The sequence below is a fragment of the Echeneis naucrates genome, chromosome 18 (genome assembly GCF_900963305.1).
Source record: "Echeneis naucrates chromosome 18, fEcheNa1.1, whole genome shotgun sequence".
Classification (NCBI taxonomy): Eukaryota; Metazoa; Chordata; class Actinopteri; order Carangiformes; family Echeneidae; genus Echeneis; species Echeneis naucrates.
The window spans coordinates 13,490,717-13,515,674 of NC_042528.1; the positions used below are offsets into that span (position 1 = coordinate 13,490,717).

At 40.7% G+C, this 24,958-nt stretch overlaps 1 protein-coding gene across 1 annotated transcript in view; it reads right to left on the reverse strand.

The window, feature by feature from the left end:
* The window catches only part of adam19a (ADAM metallopeptidase domain 19a), a 173,785-nt gene extending 153,459 nt beyond the window's left edge, over positions 1-20,326 (reverse strand). The window contains exon 1 of the mRNA XM_029526173.1: positions 20,133-20,326. Coding sequence (XP_029382033.1) covers positions 20,133-20,262 — 130 coding nt within the window. The 5' untranslated portion in view covers positions 20,263-20,326. The remainder of the gene's footprint in view (positions 1-20,132) is intronic.
* Between the last annotated feature and the right edge of the window lie 4,632 nt (positions 20,327-24,958).

A 24,958-nucleotide genomic window follows, 5' to 3' on the forward strand; every position in this document is an offset into this window, starting at 1 on the left:
GATAATGTTTCTTTTGTTTGCTGTTTTTCTCCTAATTCTTCTTCTTTAACCCACTTTGAGGACTTTGAAAAGCTTACAGGAAAGTAACACCCAGAGAAAGTTAGACAGAGAGACAGGGTGGATGTTAGTTTACCCAAAACTAAAATTGTGCAGTGAGAAACTAATTCAATTTCTGCTGTTTTACTATAAATCACTAGAAAACGTGGGCGCTGGTGTGACTAGTGGTGTATACCACCTTCCAATTTTTTCCACCAGGACACTTACTTCTAACGCAGCCAAAAGCCTCATTAAAAGAAACATCTTCCACAAAGTAGGAGGTCATTTTTGCGATTCCTGTCTTCTGAAGCATGAGCTGAGGGGCTGGGAAAAAACAACAGTCACAGTCAGAAACCATCATCTGACTCTCCTGTCCTGTTGAGTCACTGATTGCCCGTAGGTCTGAGTGTGAGTGGTTGTTTGTCTCTGTCTGTCTCTGTGTGTTGGCCCTTTGATGGAGTGGCAACCTGTCCAGGGTGGACCCCACCCTCGTCCAATGTGAGCTGGGATTTGCTCCAGAACCGCCTGCCACCTAAAAAACTGATACGCAGTTGACGATGAATGAATGAATGAAATAGACATGAGTCTAAGTTTTCATAGAGGTCTGAGTCTGCTTTGCATTTCAATTATTATAATTATACTGCACTGAAAATGTTCAAGCTTTTCCAGTTTTTTGGCCTGAATAACCTTATTAGTGGATTAGTGGTTAGCACTGTTGTCTCACAACAAGAAGGTCGCAGGTTCAGTTCTCGGGTCTGGCGACCTGTCCATGATGTATATTGCCCTCGCACAATGCGAGCATCGGTTGGCTGTAGTGCAGTGATTTAAAAAAGACAGAGCAGCATGTTAAAAACACAGCAATTAAAACAAAGCAACATATTAAGTTGTTATTAAGGATACACAAATGAATCAACCAATGTTCCCCTTGTTGACTGGCATCAGCCTATTGGTAAATTAGATAGAATTTGTTGATGTCAGTGGCTGATGCATTGGTTATTTGCGGTCGGACATTCAGATTCAGACAGCATCAGCAACACAAAGGTGACTGCCTACAGCTCTAGTGTGACATGGGGGGGCAAAAGGTGCTGCGCACACAAGAGTTTTCAGAGTGAGAGAAAATGTTGGCCATGTGAGAGTTTTACACCATATCTGAGAGAGATTGATGATATATAGTATGTAAGAGGCATTCAAGTGACATTTCAAGAGGAGATGCTAGATCTAAGAATTTTAGCACACCAAATCTCATCAGCCACCTAAAAAACAGACATGAGGCAGAATAAAACGACTTGAAAGTGGATAAAAAAAACAAAGAGATGAACTGGAAAGTAAGAGGGAACAACCTGCCACTAACAGAACTCAGTGCTCAATTAGCACAGCGTTTGACAAGGGGGAAAACTGCCCAGCCACCGAAATTTTGCAGATGTGTCTCCCTGAAAACAACGCTGTGGCTTTACACATTCATGAACTACTTGCTTGCAATATTCCCATCATTAGTATTACAACAGACATTTGGAGTTCAGATGCTAGCATGCTTAGCTTCACAGCACAGTGGACTGACAAAGACTTCAAACTGATAAAAGTGGTGGTGTACTCCAGTTCACGGGCTTCCACTCCGCACCCGTTATCTCTAAGGCATTTTAGAAAATGTCAGAAACTTGGAAAGCAGGCAAATCTGAAGTGCATGCAGTTGTGAGAGACAACGCCAGAAATATGGCAAAAGCCATGATGGACAGCGGTCTGGCAAGTTTTGGCTGCATGGTTCACATCTTGGCTGCCACAATGGTGTTTTGAACCAGAGCAACAGTTGCTTGGACACTTTAAAACCTCGCCGCTCACTTAAACCCACCTGTATGCTGTGCAGATGCAGTTGGGGATGAAACCAAAAAGGCTACAGCAAGATGTGACCATTCGTTGGAATAGTACTTTCTATATGATGCAGAGCCTTCTTGAACAAAAGCATGCACTTCCTATGTATGCTGCATACTATGACTTATGAAAATGAGAAAGTATAGTAAGCTTTTACATTAGGAAGTGGCTAGGTGTTCCAAGATGTTTCAGCACTGTGGCACTGTATGGGAATGGCATACTTCAGCTCCCAGTATCTAGTCTAGTGGAGGAGTTTAAATGTACTAAGGTTAGGACAGAGCTCCTGTTATCTGGCAGTAAAGATGTGGTAGTTAGTAAGGTGGTTCCAAACCCAACCAAGGGGAGAAATTTGAATCCAAGAATGGCAGTGCAGGAAGCAAAAGCAACTCTTGGGCATACAGAGATTGTGGGTAATGTAAAAATAAGTCAGGGAGACTTGGGGCTTGGTCCAGGCAAACCGGTGTGGAGTAGAGCAGGTCCCAAAGAGAAGAGGAAACTAGTTGTGGAGCAGGTTCGTAGACAGGAGGAAATATAGTATGAAGGAAAGTAGTATTAGATTTTTGATAGGGGCAACATATGATGTATCGCCAACTCCCCCGAACCTAAAAATCTGGGTAAATGAGAGAGCAGAGAACCGCTATGTTTGTTGTGTTCAGGTGTTGCAACTCTAAGGCACATTTTGTCATGTTGTAAGATTAGTCTGTCACAAGGATGGTATACGTGACGACATAACCAAGTTTTAAAAAGCTTAGCTGCATATATATATATTGAAGATATATGGAGGCAGGCAATTCTAGGAGGGTCTAAGACAAAGAGAGTGTCAATTCAGTTTGTTCAAGAAGGAGGGAAAGTTAATAAGACAACAAGGAGGCAAGGCCGCCTAGAGGATGCTAATGACTGGGAGATGGAGCTAAATTTAGGAGGAAATCTTGTTGTTTCCCAGGAAATAACCTGTACAAAACTGATATAATTTTGTGGTCCAGGAGTAGAATGAGAGTATATTTCATAGAGCTGACTGTGCCGTGGGAGGATTCAGTTGAAGAAGCATATGAAAGGAAAAAGCTCAGGTATCCAGATCTAAGTAAGGATGCTGAGCAGCGAGGATGGAAGGTTAGGATTTGTCCAGTGGAGGTAGGATGTAGAGGGTTTGTAGCCAGATCTGTTGCTGCTTTGTTGAAGGAGTTAGGAGGAAGGGGACAGAGGGTGAGGAAAATAGTGAAGGAAATGTCAGATGAGGCAGTAAGATCCAGTCAGTGGATTTGGGTTATATTTTGGGTTATATAACTGGTAATAGTAGCTGGGGGCCCAGCAGGGGAAGCTTTTAAGAAAGACAGACTCTTGGGAGAAGCAGAGGAAGAAATCCAGGAATAGGAAGTGTATTTAAGTGGAGGGTGTGGCCTGTTTGAGCCTCTTTGAGACCATGTGGTTAGTCCAGGTGAGTTGGTCTGTATTGGTTTGATTTTGACTTTTGCTCTCTCTCTGATTATAGGACTGTTGAGATAAATTTGTTTGCTGAATCTGCTAGTGTAGCTTGTCCTCCGCCTCATGCTGCACCTTCTATACTTTCATGCCCCCTACCTGAACCAGGGTCTGTATCCCATCCCTACTCTTATCTCCACCTCTTCTATTTCTCCCCCCCTACCCGAACCAGGGTCTGTATCCCCACCCTCCTTTCACTGGTGCAGTTGGTGAGACGTCAGAGTAAAGGAGGTTCCCACCTGATGACCCCAAAGACATGTTAGCTATCACTGCTCACTGGCCTAGTTAGATATTATCTTCAGGGCAAAAGTTTGTTGTTAGGGAGTTAGACACTGAGTCTGATCTGATTCTTAAAAAACACAGTTTCACCCAGTTCTAAGCATTTATACTACATTTACTAACCATGTTCTGCCAAAGTCTCTGTCTCTCCCAGTTCCTCTCCTCTCTCTCCCTGTCCTCATCCTGCAGGTGGTGACTCATCACCATCCCATGTTCCTGCAACACCTGCTGGTCCCATATTTCATGAATTCTGCACTACAGCCCCCCCGAGCCTGGTTCTGCTCGAGGTTTCTGCCTCTTAAAGGAAGTTTTTCCTTGCCACTGTTGCCAAGTGCTTGCTCATCGGGGGATCTGTTGGGTCTCTTTAAATAAATTTATAAAGAGTTTGGTCTAGACCTGCTCTATATGTAAAGTGCCTTGATGTAACTTTGTTATGATTTGGCGCTATACAAATAAATCTGATTTGATTTGATTTGATCCATTTCTTTTGTCGCACAATTTCTTGTGTTTACTCTAAATTGACTTTTAATTGAAAGCTTCATACTACTCTCCCCGTTTGAACCACCGACAAGAGAAGTCAGCTGTCAAAAGTCAGAAGTCATCGGGAGCATCGGCTGCTGACACAATCCCCTTGCTCAGAGCCCTCTTAAACAACGAGCCCGACACAGAGCATGGTGTTAAAACAGCACAAATCACATGATTGGAGGCTGTAAACAAACAATTTGACCCAATATAGTTGGATCAGATTTTCTTCATTGCAATGCTTGACACACAACTTATGGACAGGCATGCTCTCAGTGTTGGAGACTGTAGAGCGAGCAAGAGGGCATGCACAGATGTGACATGGTCGACTCTGCATGACATGTTTGAGGAGATGCTGGAGGAAAATGGACCAGAAGTGCCAAGGACGAGGGTATTACAGCAGCTGGATGCTTGCTTTGCTGGGCCTCCCATTCCCAGAACTGATGATGCACTAGGATACTGGAGAAACAGTCACCTGCATTCACCAGCATTGGCACAGATGGCATGCAAATACCTGAGCACACCATGCACCAGTATAGACAGGGAGCGGCTGTAACAGACTGAGCTGTAACAAGACAAAGATGCTTATCTTTGTGAAGAAAAATGTGCATCTCATCAAGAAATAGACTATAAGACAATAGACATTTTTTGCATTTTGTTTTCAAATTACAGGAGATTTCTCCTAAGAGGAAAACTTTTGTTTAGTGGGGAGGCCCATATTCCAGCCTACTGCAAATTGGTGCTCAATGGAAACATAAGAACATTGTAATCTGTATGAAATATACAAGATGTAAGACACCCCTATTTATTTATACTTAGTTTTTTTTTTATTATTATATTTCATTTTTCTTTTCCAGTACATTTACATTTAATTTATGTTCTACTTAAGGGATGTTTTTGTTGGGCTATGGAAGTACTAGAGGGATTTTGAAGCAGATTTCCAAAAAGAAAAATAGATTTCCTGTGAAAGAAAGTTATTAAAGATTGTTTCATGAATTTGTATGACTGAATTTATGCTCATTCAAAGAAAGTGTAACTGTGAGCTGAATAACATTAAAACAATTCATCTATTTTTTTAACAGTGATTTCTTTTCCCCCCGAAAAAGCGGTATTGTTAGATATGGGCTATCAGCCAAATTCTTATAAAAAAAAAATAAATAAATCGGTGTCAGCCCAGAATTTCACAATCGGTGCATCCCTAGTTGTTATATGACTATAAATACCTTAAATCCCCAATAACTCCTGCCTTTGACTACTTTAAATCCAATCTTTGACTATCTTAATTCCCAGTTTTGACTATCTGGAAGTTTCTCAATTTCTACACTGTATCTCTATAGCCACCATAAATCCATACTTTCACAACTTTCAATTCCAAATTTGATTTCTTATATCCTTACTATGCCTACCACTAATTCCAACTGTGACTATGTTAAATCCCAGTTTTGACTACCTTGAATCCCAATTTGGACTACCTTAAATCAAGATAGGGCATCATCTTTTGCACATGTGAGTTGTTTTACATTTCTATTAGTCCAGTGCAGCCTACATGAAACTGTAGAAGCACCATGTACAGCAAAAGTCCACTGAATACAACACCTAAGCTCTTAACACATGTATTTCCTTCAGAAAATGTTCCTGTATTGTTATAGTGGTTTTCCCTAAGCACCATTTATCATTTAAAAGCAAAATGAAATGTTTAAATTTTCCACACACCAACGTCACTTTGCTGGGAAAAATGCACTCTATTTCCGGCTGTGATTTCATCATGAAAAATTCATGATAAAATGTACTGTAGGTTGTTCTCTCTGAAGGCCATCAAACTAAGCAAATTACAAGTGTGCAACAGGTATGAGGCAGTTTCAGGAAAATAAGTAAGACTTGTGTTTTATACACATTCTTAACGACACAATTGATTGTGGGCAGGGAGGTGGGAGCTTGCTGGCTAACATTCTATTTAATGTTCAAACGCAGTTTAGATCCACCCCAGCAACAATGTTTTAAGTAGAACTAAGAAATACATCTTTTTGCTCTAGGGGAATAGTCCTCTCACTGTTTTTACCATATACATTAAACTAGGCACAAAACTTTACTTTTCACTGGGGTCCTTAACATGAAATTAATATGTGACGCAACCCTTGCACCATTTTCACATGAAGTTGGTCTCATACCTCAATGATTATGAAAACCAGATCTAAACTGCAGATACATATATTTCTCAAAAAAGAGAAGCCAACATAGCATTACTTATTCTGCATCTTGGATATTTCACAGCACAGGATGCTACACAATCAGCCAGCGTGTAGTTGGGGCCAAACACCAAGCAGTCAGTCACATTTACAAAACCTAAAAAATAATGAATTATTGAGTTAGTCTGACCAAAAGTGGACTTTTAAAGACATGTAAGCATGTTAGCTCGACTGAAGTCAAATTTATAATCGTCACACTTGGAGGTGGAGGAGGTGATCTGCGCATGTGCTGAGGTTTTGCACCAAGCTATGACCCAGAAGTCAAACGGCGTTTTGGGGGTCAGACAAAAGAAGTTGGCTAACTGCTACGCATCGGAGATGGAAAAGTCTGAAGCAAAAGCTCATTTTTGGAGGGATACAGAGGCTAACTTGCTAGCTCACTAGTCTTTTTTTCTTTCCACCTCTATTGTGGTCTGTGACGTCATACTGTAGGTGCATCAGTAGTGGCCCATTACCCACGAGCTGAAAGAGCGCAGATTGCCACCTATCATAGCGGAGATGGCATGATATCAACAAATAAATCTATATCACTCCCGTACATGTGTGCTGGGACAAGCACAGAAGTCTGATTAGAGGCTTTATCAAACTATGCCCATAGCTCCACTTAACTGTGCATGTAAACGTGTTGAATGACGTGTTGAAGTCTACATGGATGAGAATCTTACTAAAGTGCACAACCAAGGTCTTATGATAGCCAAAAGAAACAGTATCCTAAAACCTCATGATTATACCCCATGATTGTACCACGCACAATGGACTGTGAGCCAATCAAGTTAGAGTACAGATCAGGTCAGCTAGGTCCAAATATGGTTTTATCTGGTTTCAAAAAACCAAGATGACCAACAGCAAATTATATATATATATTATATATATAATATATATATTTGATATTTGATATATTTTTGATTAAGATGTAGATGGGTCTACATTGCTGGGTCCATTTCTATAGTAAATGTTGCTATTTTAATAAGGTACTAAGCTTCTTTTCCTCAGCCTCTAATTCATTCTCAGGAATACTTTAGCTGAAATATCTTATATGCTAAATTGTTATTTCGTTGAATTAAGCCAATTAAGATCCTTGAATCGGACATCAATTCAGTAAATCGGCAGATATACCCAGCCCCTACTTATTTGACCTGCTGTCACTAGGTTTAAAACATCCTATGGGACTGTTTGGTAAATGCTGGCAGTTGATTCACTTTTCATGTAAGCAGGAGAAAACTCAGTAAGCCTAGAAACAGCTTACGCTTATATTTCATATACCATAAATCCCCACTGGCTTCATCTCCCAGTTCAAGAGTCCCTAAGCTCTTCTTGTCCTAACCAGATGCTCAATAGACGAGATTCCTTCCCCTCTTTCTCTTTTCTTAGTTTTCCACAGGACTGAAGTGATGGGATGATTCAATCCAAGCTCTCTCATAGGGGATAGTGGTTCCCTAGCTCTATATTAATGATTATTATACTGTACTGAGGCTCCGCTCGCATTTCCTCATACCTGACAGAATGAAAGCCACCTTCACGACGTATGCTAGACAGAAAAATAGCCAGATCTGATGGGATATTGGGTTTGGGTTAGGTTAGGTTTGGTTCCCCCAAATCCATAAAAGCCCCTCTCTCTCTCTCTCTCTCCCTCTCCTGAGAAGCATTCTCAGGACCTGTGAACACTCAGTTGTGTAAGGATTCTCCAAATGCATGGTTCCATTCTTAGTGCAGGTCAGCCAAAATCTACCTACTCAAGTCAAGTCAAGCCAGCTTTATTATCCCTGAGGGTCAAATTGTGGTACAGCCAGCAGACATAACTAAAACACACACAAAAAAAAAGACACTTCCACAAAAATAATTAAATCACACTGTTTCACTCATTGATGACATTAATGGCAGCAGTAACAAAAGAAGTCTTTAACCTGTTTGTCCTACATTGCGGCAATCTGTATCTGTGACAAGACGAGAGCAACTGAAGTTCCACTGCCAGAGGGTGAGATGGCTCGGCAAGGACTGTTTGGGCCTTCTTAAGGGCTCACCTTGTAGAGCTGAAAGAGGTCATTTAAAGCGGTATCCATCACCTTACGACACACTTTAGCAGTGCTCATCAGTCTATTCTTATTTTTAATGTGAATGAGCCTCTGCTTTAATGTTGAGACGCTGCTAATTTTGCAACAACATTGCATATGTTCATATCTAAGGGATATGATGATAGATAAAAACAGGATATAGGATCAAAGCATCTTAGTAGACAGTTCAGTAAATCATTCACTCTTAATTATATCTGACCATGTTCACATAAAAATCACAGAAGAGAATCATTCCTAGCCTAGAGCTATGTCAAATTATTATTACTTATTTCTAACCTCTATTCTTCCATCTCCCACACATGCCTTTAAAGTAGGTCTGTGTTCCAAGTTGAGGACTGAAGACACCAGACAGACCTGATTATGTGTCCGTTATCCTGCTTAATGCAACGCTAAACTAAATTTCAGTTGTTTCGTATTAACCAGTTTCTGAAATTAGGCTTTAACCCTTTGATACGAAACATTCCTATTCGCCACCTGGACTTTGAGCTTATTTTAACCATAAACAGGCCAGAACGTATCCTGTCAGTGATTGCTTTTGCCCATTTTTCCAGAACACTTAGAACTGTTGATATCCAGCAGTTTACTGTGTGTCGAAAGAATGTATTAATGGTTAGAAACAAAGGATTCTCTGATTTCCAAGTGGAATTAACATATTGAGCCTATATTGGCTGTGAAGTGCAACTTCTCAGCTTACAGAAACATCTGGCATTTATCCAATAGTACAAACATTCCCAAACTTATGGTAATGCAAAAAGCAGTGGCCACTAGTGACAACACCCAGTTTAGAAGGGTTAATAACGTTCAGGCCACCATCTTATGGCACCCTTGGCTGGCCCCTGCCTTTCCATCTAATACTTGCATCATCAACCGCTACTTTATGACCTGATGCCTACTATAGGGCAGGTCCCCCTTTTGCTATAAAACCAGTCTCAACTGTTATTGTTCTTCAAACCATTCCCGGCCAATTGTTGCATTTATGACATGATCCTGACCCAGAAGTGTTTCCCACCACAAAAGTAACCCTGACTGCAAGAAGTTGTTTGAGGTGTTTTGTTTTGTTTTTTTTTTTCCCAAGAATCACTTTATTCACTTCCTGTCAGTGGTCAGAATGTTTTTGGCTGATTGGTACTGAAATAACATGAAGAGACTGTTGACTCACCGCCTCATGTTTACAAGTCGTTTTCTACAGACTTTGAAGTTTTCTCAAATCCTTCAAATTCTGATATGATGAGAGTTAAAGTGGGGAATTCTCCAGTCTACTTGTGGTGACGGACAGGTGTCTCCTGGTTAAATAGACACACACAGACCTGCATGGTTTCATTTAAATTGTTGCACTTTAGGTTAGGAGAGGCTACAGTCAGCACCGGGATCTTGCTACTATCACAAAGGTAAGCTTGAATAAATAGCAATTACGATTTGCGGTAGTTGTCAAATATGTACATATCTTCATTATTCATCAGTTTGTCAGGCAAAACAACATATTCAAAATAAAAAAGGTGTTTTCTGACATAAAAAACATTCAACTGTTGAATCAATAGTGAAAGCAATGGTTACCTGTAGTTCTCTTAGTTACGTGCAATCATTACAATACAAGCATAGAGAAATTTGGTTTAGAAAAGTCACCAGTAAAGGAACATAATCAACACTCAGAATGCTTTGGTAGATTTTCTACCAAAGTACACCTGCTCATTGTCTGTGTGATGACACAGAGTCAGATGCAAAATGCTGATTCAAAGCTGAGCTGGGGCCCGATCATGTTGTGTCATAAGCGTGTGTCCTGTCTTCCTTCTGGGGGAAGATTTGATCAAAACATTTACGGAAGGGATGACATCCTCAAAACTATGGCCATGTTTCACCAAAGCAAACATCATAAAATGGACAATAGCCTCTACCAATATTGCAATTTCGTCCAGCCCCAATATCATAATTAAGCTGTTGCATAACCACTTTTCATTATAATCTGCACACAGTTCATAATGATATAATTACATTTTACAAATAAGCTGTGATATTATTACAATATTTTTGAATACCGAACTGAATTATAACACAAAGCTAATTAGCACATAATTCAAGTTACCCTTTTAGAGCCACATTAAGGAAACGTTTTCCCATATATTAGTGTTTTTCTTAAAAATTTCACTAAATCAGCCCATTTTCACAATCAGCAAATAGGGACTTTGTTCACAAGAATGCTGTAAACCATAATAACTATAGAAAATGTCAATACAGAAAGTACGTTTAGGATGTTCTAGAGCTGATGTGAAGCTTTTATCGTAATCTGCTCATTCTTGTAATCTTGTAATCATGACAGATCAGCCCACAAGAATTGATTCTGGTTTAAGTAAAAAATTAAATTAAATTAAAATAAAAAAAGCAGCATTCCTCCAGCTAAAACCACTGCACAGCAATAACACTCAGTTGTGTTGTGACTCTTTGAGGATATACACTTCAGGTGTAATAACATTAAGAGAACCTCTGAGACTTGTACATACTGGCTACAGGTACCAGACTGGACCTCCAGCCTCAGTGTCAGCTGGGGGGGGGACTAATGTATAATTAATGCATGACTGTACATGAGGAGGGTGGGTGTAAAACCACCTGCCTATCCATTGCAGTGAATGTTAGTCACCCAACACAAAACAACAAAAAGCATTACCAGTACTGATCAGCAGGGCAACAAAAAAATCCTGTGTTACTGTTTTATGCAATTATATTGCAATATTCGAGATCAGCTGGGGCCTTTTTACATCTGTTTAAATCACGTTCATTAGGTTTTTTACTCTTTTACTTGAGGGGAAAATGGCCTGTAGTTCAGGTCTCTCTATCACCACAATGCTTGTGGTGCCAATAATGCCCATTCTTATTCATTCATTCATTCATCTTCTACCACTTATCTGTTTCTGGGTCACAGGGTTCTGGAGCCAATCCCAGCTCATATACACCATCAACAGGTCACCAGTCCATCGCAGGGCCAACAAAAAGAGACAGACAGAACAGACACATGTCTTTGGACGATGGGAGGAAACCTACGCAGGCCCAGGGAGAACATGAAAACTCCACATAGAAAGAACCCAGGCCGGGAACCGAACCCACAACCTTGTTGTTGTGGTGCAACCACTATGCTGCCATACTGCCCCAATGTCCATTTTATCTTTCCCCAAAAAGAAATAAATAAATCAAACATTATATTTTGATTATTTGTGCAATATTTATTCCTTTGGTTTCGGTACTGGTGATGACGCATTCACAAAATGTCTTTTGTTTTTTTTTTTTGGTTTTGTTTTTTTAAGCCATTTCATTTTGTACAATCACTACTGAAAGAGATTTGTTCACTGGATGGAATGATATAACCAAACAATGTGGATTTCCTCCTTTAGATTATGTAATAATTTAAACAGCATCTGACATTTGCTCTGAAAGAAGAGCCAGCTCAGTTATCTGTTGTGTAAGAGAGGCTACTTCTCAGCTCATCATAAAAGAGGTTAAAAACTTCACGTTATTGAGCTATACCACACTCCACACTGGCACACGGACTGATAGAATGAGACTGGAACAGCAAGCTCTTAGCAGCACAGCCCCCTTTACCTCAGCACCAAAGACCCACAAAGCAATGAACAATGAAAACAAGGCCACACAGGGGACCAGAGAAGACCTTGTACGGTGTTACAAATAACAACCACGAATGTTTATTAGATTTCAAACTAAATATTCCTGAAGGGTTCAGCCTCTCTTGGCATTTGCAGTCAATTCAAATACATGAGATGAGCATCATCTGGGAACGTGTCGCCAATGAAAGTTTGCGTGTTTCACGGTTAAGTGGCAGCAGCTCTGCAGCCCCCACCCCTAGGACGTAACAAGCCCACACATTGAAGAGCTCTCGAATCTTTCCAAACAGATTCCTTTGGGCTCCCACAACAGCCCTTACATTGCAAAAGCATGTGGAGTGCAGGCCCGGCGCAGGCTGCAGTTCTGTGCCTGGTAAATGGGCCGTGCTGCAAGAAGAGATTGTAGAGGAAACTGCTGAGCACAGAGTTTATTTGAGGCCTGGCAAGTTTGAAGAACGTTTTAACCTTCTGCTGACATAACTGAGAATAAAATGTGTGAGAAAACTATCAGGAAGAGCCATCAGGATGTATGAAGAGATGCGCAAATGTAAGGGAGATGTCAGGACCATGAGGTGACTCTCTGCATCAGTATTAGTCCTGATATTATTTTGTGAAGTCATAGTTCAAGTTACACTTACATCTCTGCAAACTGCGCCTACACAATGGTCTATCCTGGCCTAAATAAACACTCAAGGTGAATTAGAACTCCATTCTGCTGGATTTACCTCAGAGCAAAAATGTTGTTGTGAAACATTTCAAAGGAAGTCGCTTCCACCTGTGCAGCAAGCCCTCAGCACGAGCTTGACCATGACAATGTGCCTGAAGAGGTTGTGCGCTGACAAAAGAAAACGAAAGGTGGGAATTTGTATGGGCTTGGAGTCACTGAGCTGCATGATAAAATCATGATTTTACCAGTTTTAAAATGCGTTAGTTAAAGCCTCTGAAAATGGAACAAAACTGAATTGTGATTTGTCCTTGAGTCAGGCCTGCTCACAACTTTCAGTTCACCTTTCGTATAGAATCCTAGAACTGGGAACTGCACGGACATGAGTGCACTGCTGGTCAGTCTTTCTGTGAGCGTATAGGACTATTTGTGTTAAAGGTGCCTTCTTTTTTATTTCATTTCTTTTAGTGCAGACATTGTTAGAAATAGGTAAACAAGTAACTCCACATACACATCAGAAAGGTTTACTTAAGTTCTTAGCATGATATCACTCTAGAATAAGACAGGTATCACTGTTGTTTTGGTAGTGACATTGTGGAAAGTGATCTCGGCAAAAACCATGTGACAATCTTCTAAAGTAGGTTCCTAATCAGTCTGGTGATTCACCATCTGCCTCATGCTTCTCCTGATTTAATTCTTATAAATGTCTTTTTTTTTTTATGTTACCAAGTTTTCTTGGTACACGCTGGACAGGTCACCAATCCATCACAGGGCCAACACACAGAGACAGACAAACCAAAAACCACTCATACTCAGATCTACCAACAATTTAGAGTCACCACTTAACCTAAACATTATATTTTTGAGCGGTTTGGGTGGAAACCGGAGTACCCGGAAACCCAGGCAGGCACGGGGAGAACCGAAAGATTGGGACTGGCTAGAGCAGAGTTCTAAAAGTTTGGGGCGCAACCAAACGGAGACATGACAGGTGGTGCACGACAAACGGGATGGAAATTTTCAATTCCTATCTTACTGTAAATGCCTTTTTTTTTACTGACAATAAAGATAGTTCACTGTAAACAAAACACCCACACGCAAACAAAGTAATAATGGCTAAAATGATTATTGAGCATTAGGAGACCAGGAGAAAAATGGAACCTGGGACTAAAATGCAAAAACTATGATTGACGTCGGGATGATAATTGCAGCGGGACAACAAGGTAACAAGTAGCCATGAGCAACATGGATAAATTTGTGACAAACCACAAAAGAACCATCTCACACGTACGCACACAAGACAGACTGTTGCTTCTCTGAAAACGAAATACAGATCTCAGCTCAACATTGAGCATGACTTGAGAGTTGGCTTGAAAATCCCCACTTGTTCAAAGTGGATAATAACAAAAACAGTTTGAGAACCACTGGGCTACAGCGACCCCACAACCCAGACACAGATAAACTGTAGATGAATGAATGACTTTCACTGTGACAGTGGATCTAAGGCTGTGCGGACAAATCAAGTGTTGATGGCAGATGGATGATGTGTTGGTGAATGGCTCTGGTTCTGCTCACTGTAGTTTTAATAGCACCAAAGAATAAATTTTCTGATGCGGATTGTTTTTTCAGGGTTTTCAGTTTTCTGTTGAAATATGGAAAAAAGCTAATTATCAATGTTACATTCAGAATATGATGCTCTACAGCCAACTATCTGCTGTACTAATGACTGACACCAACCAGCAGTATGAATGCGTGTTGTAATGTATTAAGCATGCCAAGGCTGCATTTAGGAGCAAACTAAATTCAGAATCTATGCCTCGTCATATGATACCCAAGGAGTGACTGAGTACATCTCATCAATGTCTGAGAGCCAATTGGTATGCAGCATGCACCAAAACCTAGTAACGCTGGTGATTATTTACTGAAACACACATGTGTAAAGAAACCGTTAGAGTTAAGTAAAACTCAAATGTGTACTTTACTGCCCTGATCTCGAGTTTCTTCCTTTTCACATGCTAGACAGTGAGCTAACAACATGTCTCTTTTTCTGGTCTTATTAAATCTGACAGCGCATAAAACGGGTAAAACTGAAACATACAACAACAAAATACATGTGTACCAGCAATGACATAAACCCTGCTACCACAAGCTTGACATATATACACGCATACTCACAGACTAATGATGTCCAAGGTAACAACAGTAAGACAAGTTCATAGCACTGTTGCATCGGACTTTCACCTCACAACACTTTCATTACAAAGTCTATGGCACATGCATCCTGTACAAGCCTACAATCAAATATAAGGCAGAATATGTACTGTAATGCACATTGTGATTTACTTATTTCATCTTAGGGCTGGACGATATACCGGTTCGTACCGAAAACTGCTCTTTATTTGTTATGAACTGGCAACACCGATTCAAATGCCGTAAACATGTCCAGAACGCAGCGCGTTGGTAAGTGGTTTCACAGGGGACCATTTTCATGGCTGCGCCGCTAAACACGCATTGAACAGAGCGGAAATAATAGTGGAGTCGCTGAGCGCGGTGGACATAGATATAAAGAGTAGACACCACATCGACTCCTACTGCCTATTTGCGCTGACGAGCCGTGGGGCCGCCACCTTGGGCTGGTCACCCGCTCCACTGGTGCAATGAACTGTCAGCACATTTAATCAATCATAACTTGCTGAATACTAAACTGATTTTCTTTTCCTTTTTCTGCTGTAAACATCATACTTGTAGCTATGAAACTAAATTCTGCACCTTCCACGCCATCAGTTAAAACCGACAAAGCTACAGGACAGACGAACGGCAGCATACGTGACATATTTCAGCCCAGTGCCATCAAATAAATAAAAATAAGTGAACACCGGCTGTCGCCGCCCAAACATCAGACCGGCCCACCAGGAGTTGTCCCGGTTCTCCCGATTAGCCACTCCAGGCTATTCTTAGCCAATATGCAGTAAATCTTCTCTCAGTTGGTGGAAAATGTGGTCATGAAATAAAAGAAAAAAATCAAATACTGTGAAAACCCAGCTCTATTTCATCTTAAATCATATTCGGTGACCTGATGATCAAATGATTTGGGTGAGTCCTTAGTTTGACCCCAGAGCAGCCGGATGACTTTTTCTGTCATTCTCTATAAAAAAGGACCTGTGGTCCGTCTCACAAATCAGGTTCAAAAAACTCTGAATCTAACCCTGAACTGTGAATTGATCAGCAGAACAGCAGATTTTAATTACCGTAATTTACGAACTATAGAGCACACCTGAATATAAGCCGCACCCACTACATTTAAAGATAAAAACTGTTTTGTACATACATAGGCCGCACTTGTTTATAAGCTGCAGGTGTTGGAAATATGGGAAATGGCGTATGACAAGGAATTATGTTACACAGAAAGATTTTGCCTTTTCGTCAGATCAATCGTCTTTAACTTGAAAGCTGCATCATATGTATTACTTTGTCTGTTTTCCATGATAAGGCTGTGTGCATGAAGTGCAAATGAAGAATTTAGTGTTTAATTCGAACAATTTCATTGCGCCACTGTGACCTATTGGGTAATTTCATTGGTCTGATGTGACGCTAAATGTATTGGCGGCATGAAGCTTGTTACCCATAAAAATCCATAAATTAGCCGCATCGTTGTTTAAGACACAGGGTCTAAAGCATGTGAAAAAGTAGCAGTTTATAATCTGGAAATTACGATACTTTGATCAAGTCGGAGTAGTTTCACCTGGAGTTAAGCATGTGCATCACAAAGATAAAAAGACAGCATCAACGGAGCCCCCATTCGACGAGTCACCATGGCAATGGTAGAATTGGACATCTTAATGTGCTCATACGGTGAGTTTGAACATGTTTTTAGAAATAAATGCAACATCGCTGCAGCTGCAAAAGAGATGGAGACAGCATGGGAGAACATTGCTGCTCGGGTCAATGCGTAACTTGAAATGTAGTCCTTTGCAAAAACTGCTTGAATGGTAGCCTATTAATTTATTTCATTTAGGTGCAATCCTGCGGCGGAGAGGCGCACTTGGCAGAAGCTTAAAATTAAATATAAAAACATTGTTCAAACAGTTAACCCCTCAGCATAATCTCATGGGGTACCTAATTTTGATGTGCCTGGTGGAGCCCCCTCACGCCACAACAGACCTTGTAACTGTGAGTAGGCAAAAGATGGGCAAGTAGGCAATGATTTTGTTTAGGTGTACTGAAACAAATCACTAATCTCAGATGAAGAGCACAAGGAAACTGTGTCTGCTGCCTTTACAGAGGGGATCCAGAAAGGCCTATAGAGGTAACATCTTAATATGTTACTGATGGCTCTCTTCCCATTCACATTCTTAACCTTGTATTGGAATAGAGTGACATTTAGCCTACACTGAAGTTTGAACACATTCTCATCCTTTTTAACAGGGCTTGGCTGGGCAGCAGCAGGAGGGTCCCTCAACTTCCACGACACAGATTGACACAGTGAGATGGATTCTGTGGAATTGCAAATTGTACAGCTTTATTGTTTAATGTCCTCCTTATGTATTCTCAGTTATCAGTAAAAGACATTTATAAAATTCACCAGCTGAAAAACTAAATCCAAAAAACCGACAAAGAAATGCAAAACTTGGATGGTCAGTTGCCTTACTCAAGTGCTATGCATCTCCAACGTTGTACAAAAAACTCCAATTTGCAAAGAAAAGCTGCACAACACACAATTTCTGCTGGGAAGTGAGAGTATGAATGCAGTTCGTAATGCTGCAAATGTAAGGACAGATTAGGTTGTGCATGTACAGTAGATGATGGACAGTGCCATCTCCCAATATTGCATTCTCTGCACTGTCAAGCTGCGCCTTCATCCACGAGATCGTTATCAAAAGGACATGTCATGTTAGCAAAAACAATCGCCTAATGGACTTCTAATATCAGCCTACTCACTGATTTATTTATTTATTTATTTATTATAATTTTTCAAAATAACAGACAGCAGAATTGTGCTGCTGCAAAACTCACCTGCTCACAGAATGAATGAGGAAGTAAAATACCGTGTGTGGCTGGAAGAGGGCAGAGACCGAGAGAAACTCAAGGTTTACTGAAAAAAACCTGGTCCTGACCAGGTTAGGTTCAGAGAGTCTGTTACTACGGTAACTGACCGAGAGCTTTAACTAAGCTCTCAGTTTCTCTCTGGGAAACAGGCTAGAGTTACCCCGCTTTCTCCTGTTTGAGTTACTTCCCTTTGTTACTCAGAGTTTTCCTTATTTCAGGGTTGACAGACTCAGAGTTTCAACTAAACCTGCTTTGTGAAATGGACCCCTGAAGACTCTGTAAATCAAGCAACAAAGACGCTAAATTGGCAACATTGCCTACTAACAGAATCCAAATAGTTCCAAATGGTTTGGAAAGACAAGTGGACAGTGAGGAAACTCTTTCACGGGACCAGTCAACCAATGACCTTACTTTTGTCAGCTTTACTTTGAACTTCTTCCATATGTCTCCTTGAATATAGAGTTGACAAGATGGAAACTGGACCAGATTTTTTTTTCTCCTGAGAAATGCTAAGCAACTTCAAAACATTCACGTTTGCGTCCACTTGTTTTTTGGGGTCATTGTTATAATCCTTTTCATTTACAATGGAAGACACTAAACTCGCATTCTGAGCATCCTTGACTGAGAGAGAAAAAAAAAATGTGTACGAATGGACTGAGGAAAAAAATACATGAATGAACAGACATATGTTTTGTTTATGGAGATTCAGAGAGCAGCAATGTGGTGAGGGCGACACGTCTGTTATTGGGCTGGTTAAATGAGTGCAGTGCAAATGTACAAAATTATATTATTAAGGTGACAGGAAAACATTGAAGAGATGTTGAAACTGCATGAACAGCAAATGATTAAAAAGTCTTATTTAAATAAACAGATTCAAACTGGAGAACAGGACACATGCAACATAAAAAATGCTAATCACAACATGTTTTTTTTTTTTTATGATAAGATTTGTTTTGGTGCTGTAAGGACAAATGATCCTCCAGAAGAAGAGAAGCTTTGTCTGCTGTACTATTCTTTTCAAGATGAGTTTTAGAGGTGAGGCAGCATTTACTTTCCTCAAACACTGGCTGTGCTCAGTTGGGGTCCTTGTGTCATCGCGACTGTCTGGCTACCAGAAGCTCATCTACACCCTCCCATAACAAAATGCAACCCACGTACAGCGCACATACTTGCAGACGGTGTATATACCACTAACTTCAGATGTTCTGCTGAAATGAGTTTGAGGGGCAGAGATTCTTCAGCATTGAAGCAAGTAATGTTTCTCTGGCTGCTGTAAGTATCATCGGTCTTAACCACTAACTCCACAGAAAGGTGGCGCTCACTGCAGAGCTGCTGTTGACCTGCATCTAAGAGTTCAGCAGGGCGCCCAGCCCTGGATTTTTGTGTATTCTCCAACTAAACACATGGACACATAGGCAGGGGGTTAACAGGATTAACTTGAAACATGGTTTTAGAATAGGGGTTATTCAGTGCACATACCACAGCTCGACCTTCCTGGGCCTGAACATATTCAATCTGTCAGATTGATGACAGGACTCTGACCCAAGACAGACTATAAACAACAGAACATTAGGTCCAGTAAGGGGCCAACATCATTTTGGTTGTAGCCAAAAAAGTCAAAAACGCACTTTCTGTGACATAATTGGGTGAAATCTGGGCCATTCCACAACACTGTACTTTCCAGCATTTCTCCTCAACTCTGCCTTTTAAGGACAAAAGACAGTGGGGCTCATACTGTGCTGGGTTTGATTAACGACCTCATTTGAACATTTGCACTACAGGAAATGTGGAATCAAATCTCAACACGTTTAAAACTTGTGATCTTCGGCTCTGTCAAAGCTAAGTACGTGCCTTTTGTCGAGACGGCCCAAACAGATGTGACAAACCCCATACTTCTGTTGGTGCCTTGGAAAAGAAATCAAACACCACAGAAAAAGGAAAAATGGGGTTAACACATTTTGTTCATTTCGCCGTAAAAGGCTCAAGTTCACAAGCTTTTTATAAAAGTAAAGGCGTTCCGCTGTTACACAGCAGTTGTGTGACACCGTGTTAGTGTGCAGGCTGATGCCAGTGTGTCTTCACGGAGTGCGCCCGGAGCGCAGCGGACACCAATCGAACCGCTCCTTCTTTTACCGCCATATCACCAGAAAGTTTCGATGCTTCGACAGCAAAACATTTCCCGCCCAAGTCCGATGCAGACACTGAATGGCACTCTTTACACTGTCTCTGCCGCTTTGTCTACGGCGCCCGAACTGTTTCACCAAGCAACTAGTAGATGGTCCAAGAAGTTGAAAAGCGTGTTGGAGCGCGTTTTTACCTTCGTCTGCGGTGTCTCCGCTGGCTCTTTCCAGAGTCCCGCTCAGCAACAGAAGAGATAGAAAAAGCAGGAGACGTCCACATTTTGCCGGTGATTTTTGGACATTTTTCTGCCTGTGTTTACTGTACATCCCTGTGGGCCTCGGTACCGCTGACCGTCCTCCCTGTCCTCCCCGTTGTTCAACTCTGCTTCCCTCTCCGACTCCGAGTGTCAGCCAGCGGAAAGGGACACATGCCACTTCCTGTGCGTACCATCACTATAAAAGCACGAGCAAACCAATTATTTCACATATGAATGTTACTCAGAAGTGGTCCAATGTTGTCATAATTAACCGTGAGAAAGGTTACAATTCAGCAGACACATTTCATCTTGCATCACACACAGGAAACATGGTTTAACAAAAGATTCCACCAAATGCACACATTGGAGAGATTGTTGTGTGTTTATTAGCATTAGGTTTTCCTGCAAAATAGATAATATTTAATCACATTTCATCATTTTTTTGGGAAATCAAGTAAGAAAACCATCAATTTCATTAAAGAAATGCTTTACTAAAAGAAAAACACTATTGTTTGGTTTATTTTATTCAAGCACAAAGTGTGGTTGAGTCTGTTTACACGATTGTCACTGCATCAAGTTTTGACTAAAATTGGAGAAAAACGTTGTACGTGACAATGTAAAGTTTTGTTCTGAAGGGAAATTTCCAGACATCCGGTGATTTTTCTGTGAACTTTACACCACCTGGAGAAACCCAAAAGCAGACACGGATCGAACGGATCCTGCACCACAGATTCATTCACTTTGTATAGGAAGCAAAACGCAAGCAGCGAATTGAAAACAAGCATTAGTATAATACTACTACTAGGCTTTGAAAAGTGGAACTTTGAATCAACTATAAAAAAAAAATATGGGCAGCATAGTGGTTAGAGCTGTTGCCTCACAGCAAAAAGGTTGCATGTTCGGTTCTTGGGCCATGGTACAGAGCCCCAGACATGACATGGAGGGGGGCATAACGTGCGCACGAAATACTAGCCTAATTTGTCCCCATGAAATAAATATAACGTGTCACGAGGAGCCTTTCTAACAATTTAGTGTGACTCTATTGCTGTCACATATTTTTTGCTAACTTTATGTGCTCATCAGACAAAATTTAAAGAAACAACAGGATCATTTTCCAACAAGCTAAGTGCTTTTAAACTTGACATGTAAAGTAAGATGTAACTAACTCAGTGACTGGCTTATGCTTTGTACTTCAGTTATTCTGGTTTTATAAGAACATCTTTTTGGTTTCTAGGTTGTGAAAAATCACTTTGATTTCTTATATGCAATTTGATATCCAAGTAGCTTGGATGGGATGCGTGAAGCGACCTGGCTCTCAATAGTCTATATAAATGCATCTCGTTAATAATGAATCCTTGCAATGCCAGGCTTTTCAGAATGTCTTTGTAGCTCATCCCCAGCCTAAAATAAAACTCAATCATACTATCTGGTTGTTTAGTGCCTCTTCCTCTGTTCCTTTTCTAACTGCTACAGACGGTGCACCCTATTTACTTACCCGGCTTCCTACATTTACTACTGTTACTGTTAATTATAATTACTATTTTGTGCGCATGTTATATCTTTTCCCCCATGTGATGTCTGGGGCTCTGTGGATTTCCTCCCACCGCCCAAAGACATGCGTCTTTAGGTTAACTGGTGACTCTAAAACACATAAACTATAGAAGATTAATATGGTAACATGGTAATGCTGCTTGAATTAAGTTTTAAGTATTTTTGCGTGTTTTAATTTCAAATGTTCTTATTTAATATTTATGTATGAAGGACATTTTCAAGTTAGGGCAGCACGGCAACATAGTAGTTACACTGTTGCCCCACAACAAGTTTGCAAGTTCAATTCCCAGGCCTGGGGCTTTTCTGTGTGGAATTTACATGTTTTGTACTCCGGTTTCCTCCCACCATCCAAAGACATCATATTTGGTTAATTGGTGACTCTAAATTGTCCGTAGGTCTGAGTGTGAGTGGTTCTTCTTCTCTGTCTGTCTCTGTGTTGGCCCTGCGATGGACTGGCACCCTGTCCAGGGTGAAACCGCCCTCATGGGATGTGGGCTGGGATACGCTCCAGCATCCCCTGCGACCCAGAAACAGATAAGCGCTTGAGGATGAATGAATGAATTTTCAAGTTAACAAAATCTCCTTGGAGATGAGACTGATATGAATTTCATGTGTATGTGGTCATTGGTGTTCGGAGACAGCATACTGCTTTGTGTCAGCACAAATACTGGAGGCAGAGAGAAACATAGCCTGGCTCACTTATGTGCATATTATTTGCAAGTCTATAAAACTGACATTGACTCTGGCTCTATAAAGTAAGCCCATTGCTGAAAAACCTTTAATCTGCATTTTAGCTAATGGCTGTCAAGCAGTGACAGATTGTATTGGAGTCTATTGGAAAATGTTCCTTCTTCTCCCTTTTTATTAGCTGAGGAATGTGTTCCTAATTACTTTATGGCTTCAATCTGTAGTTCCATGTCGTTCATTTAATTTAGAGAAAATTAGACCACATAGCAGGGCATGTATTAGGGCATGGATGTCATGTGACTGACAGACTGTACCACCCAATCAGGATAGCATATAGAGCAGGTAAGATTCAACCCCCACTCCTTCTCAGCTCCACCTTCTCCCCATATGGTTTCTTCTGGTACCAAAAGTACAAGTTGGCTGACAGCAAAATTACAAATTAGAGGCTTCAAAGTGGTAACTCACAAACCAAATGGTGGAGTAAAACTTCGTTAAAGTTTGAAACATTAATTTGTATAACTAGGGAATGGGAATGGAATTCATTGTGCTCTTTATTATATATATACATGGTTTCAACCTTGAATGATGAGAGTCATCATTCAAAAACCTATTCAAAAACCCAAACAGGCCAACAACACAAAAGCAGCTGTACATCTGTTATAATCCCCTCTATCCTGAAAACCCCCATCGTAAAAACTAATTAGAATGATGTTTTGTGGTTTTAGGAGGAAAGATAGTATGGTAGGGAATGTTGGGAACACAGCCCTGCCTCCCTCTGCGCTAACATGTATGAATTATTGCTTATCAGTTTGCATGAAGTTAAGGAAAGTGAGACAGGATGAATAATGCATCGCAGGGAACCACTTCCATTTCCATTAACAATTCTATTGCCATTTACTTGCATTCAAAGATCCCATTAAATATTTATATTATTGGACAGAGGGAACTTTATTGAAAGAGGAAGAGCTCTGTGTAACGAGCAAAAGCATCTTTCATATTCAAAATTAGTTCTTTATTGTTCACAGGGTCCAAAAAACGTATGTCTTTTAAGCCAATATTTTTTTTCCTCAATATACATATTCCTCAGCCTTTGTTTTTGTTTTTGTTGTTGTTGTTTGTTTACTGCAAAGCAATAAAAATATCTAAACTTATGAATGAAAGGAAATTACTTCTGCAAAAAAATCCCATTTTAGAACCTCAGTCCTCAAGACTTTAGGCTTTGTTGATGAACATCACTTGAAGGCCTACACACTTTATAGAAAGGTGAAAGAACAATAATTACTATTGCTGAGTTTTATTTTGCCCCAGTTAACACTGAGATGAAAGATCTATTGAATATGTTTAAAGGGTTACACCATTGGGCAACTCCAATTTAATCTTTCTTCCTCCTGGTGATATTTTTTCCCTTCTGCCCACTCCATCACTCAGCTCTTTCAAACATTTAACGATCTAAACAGCCTCTCTTGTCACTGGCTTGTTGCCCTTTGCTCAGCTATATCTGGTCTATGACAAAATGGCATCCACAGCCTGGTCTGGTTCAGAGAAGCTTTCTGTTGGTCCTCTAGAGGACTTATTTTATGTGCTAGCGAGTTGCTTTGCTCTGTAATGGGGCCCAAAGTCATTGTCTGTCCTCTCCACCACGAGTGCTGCGTGCCTGTGCCATGCTCACACTCTTTGACTTTGGAATTAAGGCAAGGATTTAGGCTTAGCTGGCAGAAGGGATTCGAGGATGAGACAGATTTATTTCACCTCCTCTGGAAAATGTCTCCTCTGCTGTTTGACCACTTCAGTGACTCTTTATCCTGCAAGTCAGAAAGTGGAGACTGCACTCACTCCCTGAGCCATGGTGCAAATGGCTTCGCTTTTTGTTGTTTTTGCTCAGGTCTGTTTGAGGCATGCTATCAATGAAAGGTTAAAAATCTTTGGCTGAGACATGTTCAAATCCATCATCCCATTCACACTGCCCACAGAGAAACACTTTAAAGGTCATAAGCCTTCCAGAATATGTCAGATCCCCCACAACCAGCCAGCTGTGAGACTTTCAGTTGCTATTTGGGGGATTTTCCACACAAAAGGCAATTTGTTTTGTGAGACACTTGCATGATGAAGTCACCCTGTGTACACAAGAACCATTAAAAAGCAGTGTAGACTGCTGCACCACAACACTAACAGTTAGGCAGCTCGGGAAAGCAAGTAGCACTGATGAGAGCCAGAGTGTTACACTGTGTGGCAATAAAGTTAGTGCCAAAAGAAGGAGAAAAAACTGTTGTGTTTCAATGTGGAGCTCGCAGGATTGACTGTGTCAGTAATATACAGTGACACAACTCATCCACTGGTGGAATGGAATTTCAACTAGCTTAGTTCCGATTGGCAGGCGCCCTGAGATCTGGTGTCATGTGATGTCATGTTTATGTGAAAGAGTGATTTCCTCAGAGGGAGAAAGTTTGGAATGTCAGTTTTACCTGAGCGATGTCTTTCACCTGAATGATGTCTCTTTGACTTCAGCGATGTCTTTCACCTGAATGATG